General features: G+C 20.8%; 2 protein-coding genes across 3 annotated transcripts in view; both read left to right on the top strand.

Moving 5' to 3' along the window:
• The window catches only part of LOC122511741 (protein CEPU-1-like), a 51,497-nt gene extending 48,314 nt beyond the window's left edge, over positions 1-3,183 (top strand). For both annotated transcript variants that reach the window (XM_043627182.1, XM_043627181.1), the window contains exons 7-9: positions 488-607; positions 805-975; positions 2,013-3,183. In XM_043627182.1, coding sequence (XP_043483117.1) covers positions 488-607; positions 805-975; positions 2,013-2,386 — 665 coding nt within the window. In that variant the 3' untranslated portion in view covers positions 2,387-3,183. The remainder of the gene's footprint in view (positions 1-487; positions 608-804; positions 976-2,012) is intronic.
• Positions 3,184-4,243: 1,060 nt separating this feature from the next.
• On the top strand, positions 4,244-8,456 carry LOC122511709. Its single transcript, XM_043627123.1, has 4 exons — positions 4,244-4,457; positions 4,684-5,058; positions 7,320-7,664; positions 7,974-8,456. Exons 1-4 carry the CDS (start codon positions 4,270-4,272, stop codon positions 8,323-8,325), a joined length of 1,260 nt encoding a protein of 419 aa, XP_043483058.1. The 5' UTR covers positions 4,244-4,269; the 3' UTR covers positions 8,326-8,456.
• Positions 8,457-10,107: the final 1,651 nt, after the last annotated feature.

Genomic DNA, 10,107 nt, shown 5'->3' on the forward strand with positions numbered 1-10,107 from the left:
TTCCTAATTAATAAAATTCTTTGAAGGAATTCTATTATTATCAAATTTTTTTATCTTAAGAAGTTTTCGAAATAAATTTTTCTAATATTATATAATTACATTTAAAATTTAATTTCATTAATAATTATAGTGATTGTTTTCTTTATGTTTGAATCGAGAAATTTGTAAACTTACCAAGTACAAAGGATTTCATAACTATCTTTGATAATGTTTGATGGAAATTTCTCTTCGCAATAGAGGCATCCTAATTAGATGTAATTAATCAACCAATTGTTTCATCTCAGTCGAATGTCAATTTTGCGCAGTTTCTCCCAAATAATTGTCTTCAACAATAGAAAATAATATTAGTACCTAATAGTAATATAAAAAAATAGTAATAAACATAAAAAATTATTATTATAATGATAATGATAACTATAATAATAGTAATTAAAAATTATTAAAAATTTTATAACTAGAATAATTGAGTAATTTTTATGTTTTGCAGTCAAACCGACAGTGACGATTGATAATCAATTAATAGCAGCGCCAATTGACAAAAAAGTATCTTTATTTTGTTCTGTCGAGTCATCGCCGAAATCACTGAATGTTTGGTACAAGGATGATGGTAAGATAATTTTACAACAATTATTATTAACAAATATTGATTTCAACAATTAAATTAAAGTAATTTTTTGTAATTAATTCAAGTAAGTTTTTGTAATTAATTAAATTAAGTTTACTTTTTAATTAATGAAATCAAATTAAAAGTTTCGTTTTAATTATTGTACGTTTATTATTAATAAAATAATTTTATTACTTCAGTCAAGAAAATATTACCGAGTGAAAAATATGACGTACAAGAATCTCAAGTGAACGACTACACTTTTCAGTCGAATTTAACGATAAAAAATTTGAAGCTGAGTGATTTTGGAAGATATTCCTGCTTCTCGGAAAATGCTCATGGCAAAGATCAAGTAACCATAAGACTTCAAGGTAAAAGGAAGAATTCTTTACATTAATATTTTTTTTACTAAATTATAAAAATATTACTAAAGATTTTTTTAAAATTGAATTCTTTCGTGAAATGTTATTAAAATGGTATTTAAAGTAATTGAATGTTTGCAAAGAATTTTACTATTTATAAAAATAATTGCATTCTTCCGAAGAATATTATTATTTTTGAACAAAATTGAATTCTTTCGGAAAATTTTTTTAAAAATTGAATTCTTTCGTGAATTTTTTTTTTAAATAATTGAATTTTTGCAAAGATTTTACTATTTAAAAAAATAATTTAATTGTTTAGAAGAATTTACTAAAATTTTAGAAAATATTTGAATTTTTTTGAAAAATATTATTAAAAATTAAAAAAAGATTGAAGTCTTTAGTGAAATTTTCTTGAAAATAATTGAATTTTTCAAAGATTTTATTATTTATAAATATAATTGAAGTATTCAAGGATTTATTAAAATTTTAGAAAATACTTGAATTTTTTCCAAAAATATTATTAAAATTTTTTTTAAAATTTAATTCTTTTATGAAGTTTTATTACAATTTTATTAATTTTTGCAAAAAATTTTACTATTTATAAATAAAATTGAATTGTTTGGAAAGAATTTATTAACATTTTAGAAAATACATAATTCAATTCTTTAGAAAAATTTTATAACGATTAAAAAGAAATTTAATTCTTTCGTGAAATTTTCTTGAAAATAATTGAACTTTTGCAAAGATTTTACTATTTAAAAAAATAATTTAATTGCTTCGAAGAATTTATTAAAATTTTAGAAAATAATTGTATTCGTTCGTGAAATTTTATTAAAAATTTATTTCAAAATAATTGAATTTTTGCAAAAAATTTTACTATTTACAAAAATAATTTATTTCTTAGAATGTTATGTTATTTTTGAAAATAATTGAATTTTTTTCAAATTTGAATTCAAATTTCGAGGACTTTTTATTTTTTAATTTTCTCATTATTATATTATTATTTTGAAGAATAAACGATAATATAAATGATATATGATTTTAAGAATTACATCTGGAGAAAACAACGGTGACGCCAATTCGATCAACTGAATTATCGGGAATTGGACATAAAAAATACAATCTTAATGAAAAAAATGGAAGAAAGTATAACATGAATTCTTTAGGTAGGGAAAAGTCGCAGAATTTCCTCGGGAAAGTTGAGAAGTCAAATAACAGCATTCAAGCACCAAGAACGAAATTGTCGAAAGCTGTTGCAACGAAAATTTTAAATCCCCCATCCTCTCATCCCGCTCTTTCTCCAGCTTCAGCGCATTTTCCACCAGTTGATTTTGAAATGTATAATAATAACGCTGGATACTTCTGTTTAAATTGGCTCAGAATAATTGTCATTCTATTGACTCTATTAATTTCTTTTTAAGAAACCATTTTTTTTCTTTTTAAATTTTTAAGTTTCACAATTTCTTTCTCTTTTCTTTTTATGGAAAAGAAGAATTCTCTATAGTTAAAGATTTTATTAACTTCATGATAAATTAATAATTAATAATTGATAATTAATAATTAATAATAAATTAATAAATTTATTATACAATTTTATTTTCAATTCCCGAGGAGGCAAAAATTTAAACCTAAGGGACCCAACAAACGCATAATCAAAATTCTTCCCATTGTTACAGTATTTCAAATAATCCTTCGAATTTTGTAATTTAATGTAAATAGTAACGAAGCGAATTTTGATAGAGTCGATTTTTTTTTAATTGTTCAGTTGATCTTTTTATTGTAAATAAAAATATAGAAATTAAGTTAATTTAATTTTTGTTGTTGGATATTTTTCTCATATTTTTTCTCATTACAAATAAAGTTGCAATGTACCATATATAAAAAATAATTCCAGTAATAAATAATCAACTTGATCCTTGTGTAAATAATAAAAAATGTTTATATGACAATAACTTAATTGTATTGTAGAAATAATGTTGCATTTGAATAATAAATTTTAACAGACGTAGATTTTAATAATATAGAATAATTAAAAATAATTTACGATCTCAACTTGATAAAAAAAAGAGACTTAATTTTATAAAAGTTGCAATTTATCATTTAAGACTGATATGAATTTGTGTTCAATGTTTCTTAAATATTTACTGAAGACGATGTATAAATTATTAGTTTATATAATATAGTAATTAAATTGCAGTCTGAGTAAATAAAAACAGTCATTAGTTATTAATTATCTTTAAATACTAAATTAGTTATAATATTTATAATTCAACAATTGTATAATAATCTTGATTATATTGTGAGCAATTTATGACAATAAATGTTATTTACACGAAAAACTTTCTTTTTTAAGCATTTAATAAACCAGGGTGTCTACTATTTTCGTTAAACAAAATTTCCGGTTTTTTCCGGCTTTGTTCTAATTTTTTCCGGTTTTCTTATCTCATCAAATTTAAATTTGTTTTCAAACATAATAAATAAATTTAATTGATTCCATTTTATTAAAATGTATTGATACTAATTGAATTTCTCCAAAGAATTTTACTATTTATAAAAGTAATTGAATCCTTCCAAAGAATGTTATTATTTATGAAAATAATTAAATGTTTGCGAAGAATTTTATTAAAATTTTTGAAAATAAATGAATTGTGGAGAACAATTTAATTATTTAAAATAATTGAAATTTTGAGGAGAATTTAAAAAAATCTTTAAACATAATTGAATTTCTGCAAAGAATTTTATTACTTTTGAAAATAATTAAATTGGTTTTTATAATTTTATGGAAATTTATGAAAATAATTGAATTCTTGAGAAGAATTTTTTTTACCATTTTTAGAAATAATTGAATTCTTTCTTTCGAAAAATTTTAATAAAAATTTTAAGAATAATTACATTTTTCGAGGAATTTGATTAAAATTGTATTAAAAACAATTGAAATTTTGCAATGAGTTTTACTATTTATGAAAATATTTTAATATATTTGAAATTCAATTATTTTGAAACAATAGAATTGAAAAATTTTTAAAATCTTAGTTTTTAGAATTTTCAAAAAAACTTTGCGAAAATTCAATTTTATTAAAAAATTTTAAGTGTGTATCTTTTTTTGTTTTTTGTTTTAAAATTTTAAAAAAGTCTACTGATGGAATAATCCGAAAAATTTTGTCATATTTCTAATTTATCGTTTTTATCGCACAGGAAATAGATGCGAGAAAAAGGAAGCGATAGAGACGCATATATTTATTAGTTATTCTGAAATTATTTTAGTTATAGAATAAAGTTCTCAATAGAGTGAAGTCATAAAAAATGCGGTGCGACTATTTAATATTATTTTTAATCAATATTTCGTTAATTAACGCTCTGGGAATTATTTCCGGAAACTGGGAAAATATTACTTGTTTTAAATTTGACTCATTAGACAGTTGTTTAGGAAAACTTGAAGCAAATACCACGTCATTGAAAATTGAAAATTCTCGAATAATACGAATCAACAGGTAATAATTAATTTTTTTCTTGTTTCTAACAAATGGTTTGAGTTAATAATTTGAAATTTTAAACATTTGGTTTTAATATTTGTGAATATTTTTTTAAATGTAAATATTTTTTTTCATTTGTAAACTAATAAACATTAAATTAATTAAAAAATTTGTAAAAATTTGTGACAATTCTTTTTAATTTTGGTAAATATTTCTTTTATAACTGTTATAATATATTTTCAAGGAGAGCTTTCTTGTATTATCAATCGCTGCATTCTCTATCAATAAACAATTGTGGAATTAGAAAAATAGATCGCGAGGCATTTGATGGATTATCGGAATTGGAAAAACTAGATCTCTCCGAAAATGAATTAATTTTATTGGAATTCAGTTATTTGAGTTTTGTGCCAAATCTTAAATATTTAGATGTCTCGTTCAATAAAATTGAAGCAATCGACGATCTCATTATTTACAATCTCAATAAATTGGAAACTTTCTACTTTGACTACAATAAAATTTCAGCAATATCCAATCGAATGCTTCACAGATTAAATAGCGAATTAATGCCAAGAGTGAATCTCCGTCGTGTGAAATTTGGAAGAAATCCCCTCAATTGGGAGTGAGTTTAAAAATTATCTACAAATTCTAAACTTAAAATTACAGGATTGCCACGCTTTTGCTCTTTTCAAATTCCCTGACTTTTTCAGGTTAAAAAACGAAATTTTTCCAGGTTTGTAAAACGTAAATTATTCGAAAACACCAATAACTTCATTTTTAAATAAATATTTAATTATTATTAGTTTTTCATACAAATTAACACTTTCAAAAATTTTAAATTCAATAACATAATCTAAAATTTTAACTGAAATTCATTTTTAAATCAATATTTATTAGAAAATTCTACGAAAATTCAATTATTTAGATAACTATAAAAATAAATATTTTAAGAAATAATTAAATGTTTCCTAAAATTGAATTTTCATAAAGAATTTTATCAACAAATTTTTTATTTTGAATTCTCTTGACAAATTTTAATAAAATTTTTAAGAACATTAATATAACATTTAAAAATTTTTAAGAATAATTTCATTTTTTGAAAATTTTGATGAAAATTGTATTAAAAATAAATGAAATTCTGACAAGAATTTTATTAAAATTTTTGAAAATAATTGAACTTCTGCGAAGAATTATATTACTTTCGAAAATAAATGAATTCTTGAGATCAATTTTATTAAAATTTCTTTTTAAATAATTGAATTCATTTGTGAAATTTTATTGAGAAAGTAGACATTGAAAATAATTGAATTTTGACAAATTTTTGAAATTCATTAAATTTTTACGAAGAATTTTATTAAAACTTTTGAAAATAATTTAATTCTTTGAAGAAATTCAATTAAAAATAATTGAAATTTTGACAAGACTTTTATTAAATTTTTTGAAAATAATTGAATTTCTGCAAAGAATTATATTATTTTCGAAAATAATTGAATTCTTGAGACAAATTTTATTAAAATTTCTTTTTAAATAATTGAATTCTTTTGTCAAATTTTATTGAGAAAGTAGACATTGAAAATAATTGAATTTTGCCAAATTTTTGGAATTCATTAAATTTTACGAAGAATTTTATTAAAATTATTTTTAAAAAAATTGAATTGTTAAAAAAGAATTTCATTAAAATTTTTGAAAATAATTTAATTCTTTGAAGAAATTTTATTAAAAATAATTGAAATTCTGACAAGACTTTTATTAAAATTTTTGAAAATAATTGAACTTCTGCAAATTATTATATTACTTTTGAAAATAATTGAATTCTTAAGACGAAGTTTAATAAAATTTCTTTTTAAATAATTGAATTCTTTTGTGAAATTTAATTGAAATAGAAGACATTGAAATTAATTGAAAAAAATTTAATTCTTTGAAGAAATTCAATTAAAAATAATACTTAAATTCTAATACCTAAATAAATTGTAGCAAATGTTTTTAAAATAATTGAATTTTTTTGATAAATTTTAATAAAAATTTTAAGAATAATTACATTTTTCGAGGAATTACATTAAAATTGTATTAAAAATAATGGAAAGTATGCGATGAGTTTTATTATGTGTTTATGAAAATAATTAAATGTTTCCGTAGAATTTTATTACAATTTTTTTTAACTAATTGAATTTTTTTGGAAATTTTCATTAAAATAGTAGATATTAAAAATCCTTAAATTGAGGAAATTTTTTGAAAATAATTAAAATTTTGCCAAGAATTTTATTAAAATTTTTGAAAATAATTGAATTTCTGAGAAGAATTTTAATACTTTTGAAAATAATTGAATTTCTCCAATCATTTGTAATTGCTTAAAAATTCAATTTGTTTTAGTGTTCTTAACTGAAATTCTTCTATAAATCCATTATTTTTAATAATCAATAAAATAAATATTAAAAAATTTAACTAATTTCAGAAGAATTTTAGTTATTAAAATTTTTTAAAATTTCTAATTAAATTTATTTAAAATTGAAATTTTCAAAAATTTCATATCAAAATCTTTTGAAGTTCATCTACTTATGAAAATTGTAAACGCAACTCTTTTAAAATTGAATTAATTTTGAAATATTTAAGTAAAATTATAGATTTCAAGAATAAACACAATAACTTTAGAAAACAGCAATGTTCTAGGATTTCGATCAATATTCCCTGACTTTTTCAGGTTTTTGCAAGGTTTATAAAATTCCGATATTTCCAGGTTTTCCAGGTTGCGTGGCAACCCTGTTATCAAAATAGATAACTAAACAAAATAAAATTTTTTCCTTTTTTTCTCATTTTGTTAGAATATTTTGAATCGAATTTTTAAATTTAAATATCGAATATTATAATAAATTTATTTGCGAACAGATATCAAACGTTGTTGACGAGAAAATTTGACGATTTGAATATAAACTATCAAGACGATTGGGACAATTGGAATTGGTTGAGTAAAACATTGAGGGATTGTCAGGAGAATGAATCGAAATTGTCGATGGATCAAGTCATGAATTGTGCGATTAGAAAATTATTAAATTTTGCTGAGGAGAATTTTAATTTCTCAAATACGCCCTGCGTTCCGGAGGCCTCGAAATTAATAGAATGTTCTAAAGGTAACGTACCTCAACACCAAGAAATCGATGGTATCCGATATGCTGTGGAAGGACTCGGCAGTATTCTCAGACCAATGGAATTTCCTCAAGCGCAATTCCACACGTAAGCTTTTTACCTCCTTTTTAACACAATTCCTTCACAATTTCTTCCTTTTGAAAAATAGACAAAAAAAATCCTCCATTTTCACCAATTGAATTTATTCCCTCAATTTCCAAGCTAAAAACAAAAAGAATTTCCAATGCAAAAATTTATTGTCAATTCAATTACTAATTTAATTAATTAATCAGGGTATTTTTCCATAGGAATTAAGAATGTAATATAAATTAAATTATATAATTTAATTAACTATTAATTTGTATTTTATAAACTAAGTTTCAATTTTTTTTTAAATTTATAATAAAATACTTACAGGAGTCCGAACTATAAGTCGAAATTGGATTATCAAGTGATTCGTTACAATGGCGGTAAAAGTGATTGGGCATGGTTTGAAGGTATTATCAGTAAATGTTCAAAAGGTGCTTTCGTTGAAGAACAAGTTCTCGATTGTGAGGTCCAGGAATTATTGAATTTTGCGGCGGAAATTTTTGAAAATTCCGATTCTTCTTTTAATTCATCAGCATTATGCAGCACTCAAGTCGATAATTTACTTCAGTGCTCGAAAGTCAGCGATGTCATTGATGAAATAACAGTACGACGATCAATTCAAGGCTTTCAATTAATTTTACAGCAAACGGATAAATCCCTGCAAAAATTAGAATTGTAAATTTAACAATACAAAATGCAAAAAATAAACGAAATGAAAAAAAATTACAATAAACATTTCAAATTAATAAAAAATTGTAAATAGTTACAATAAAAAATATAATAAAAAAATACTAATAACAATAATAACAATTACAGGCTTGCCACAAAAATTTAATTTTGTTTTTCCCTGAGTTTTCCTGATTTCCAGACTTTTTTCTTGGCTGATTTTGACTTTTTCCCTGACCCTAAAGAATATTCTGATTCACTCTAAAAATTATTAGACACTCAAAAAAAATGTTCTATTACATTTATTTACAAATTTCCCTAATTGTAAAATTATTCAAAACACCAATGACTTCATTTTTAAATAAATATTTAATCATTATTATTTTTCCATAGGAATTAAGATATTCAAAAATTTCAAATATAAACCTTTTGAAATTCAGTAACTGATAAAAATATTATTGTAAAACATGAAGAAATAAATCACTCCGAGTCGAAGACTCGGAGTGCTCGATTTCTTCATGTTTTATAATAATTAAAGATAACCAAGTAATAAAATCATTATTTTATATTATAAGAAGATTGTTACTCTTATTCCTTCAAAATTATTTTCATCATTCCAATTCGATTATCATTTTCTACAATTTTTTAATGAAATTCTTCATTAAATCAATTATATTCAATAATTTTTGAAAAAGTTCTTCTTTGAGAATTTTTAAATCTACTTGTTTAAAATTCAATTTTACTTGAAATTTCAATTATTCGGTAATTCTTCAATTAAATATACATTAGAAAATAAAAACTTGAAATAATTTTAAAAAATTTTGATTAAGCTTTTTGAAGAAAATTTTAATCTGTAACCTTTACAAAATTCAATTATTTCTAACAATTGCAATTATTAGTAACTTCTCAAAAATTCAATTATTATCTAAAACTTTAACTGAAATACAATTTTAAATCAATTTTTATAAGAAAATTCTACAAAAATTCAATTATTTTTATAAATGATAAAATTCTTCGTAAGAATTCAATTATTTTTATAAGTAATAAAATTTTTTGCAAAAATTCAATTATTTTTAAACAAAATTTTAATAATATTTCATGAACGAATACAATTATTTTCTAAAATTTTAATAAATCCTTTGAATAATTCAATAAATTATATTTATAAATAATAAAATTCTGATTAAAAACAATTTCAAGAAAGAATTCAATTTTTAAAAAATTTTTAGAAAGAATTCAATTATTTTCTAAAATTTTAATAAATTTTTCTAAACAATTAAATTATTTTTTTAAATAGTAAAATCATTGAAAAATTCAATTCTTTTCAAGAAAGTTTCACTAAAGAATTCAATTTTTAATAATATTTTTCGAAAAAAATCAATTATTTTCTAAAATTTTAATATATTCTTCAAAACAATTCAATTTTAATTATAAATAGTAAAATTCTTTGAAAAAATTCAATTATTTTTAATACAATTTTAATAACGTTTCATGAAAGAACTCAATTTTAAAAAAAATTTTTAATAATATTTTTCGAAAAAATTCAATTTTTTTCTACAATTTTAATAAATCCTTCGAAACAATTCAATTGTATTTATAAATAGTAAAATTATTTGCAAAAATTCAATTATATCCTAAACAATTTCAGGAAAGACTTCAATTTTTTTCTTACATTGTTATAAACAATTTCAATAAAATTCAATTATTTAAAAAAAAATTCACGAAACAAATCAATTTTATTTATGAATAGTAAAATTCTTTGGAAAAATTCAATTATTTTCAAAAAAAAATGTCA

Source organism: Leptopilina heterotoma, unplaced genomic scaffold (genome assembly GCF_015476425.1).
Source record: "Leptopilina heterotoma isolate Lh14 unplaced genomic scaffold, ASM1547642v1 Lhet_9, whole genome shotgun sequence".
NCBI classification, from domain to species: domain Eukaryota; kingdom Metazoa; phylum Arthropoda; class Insecta; order Hymenoptera; family Figitidae; genus Leptopilina; species Leptopilina heterotoma.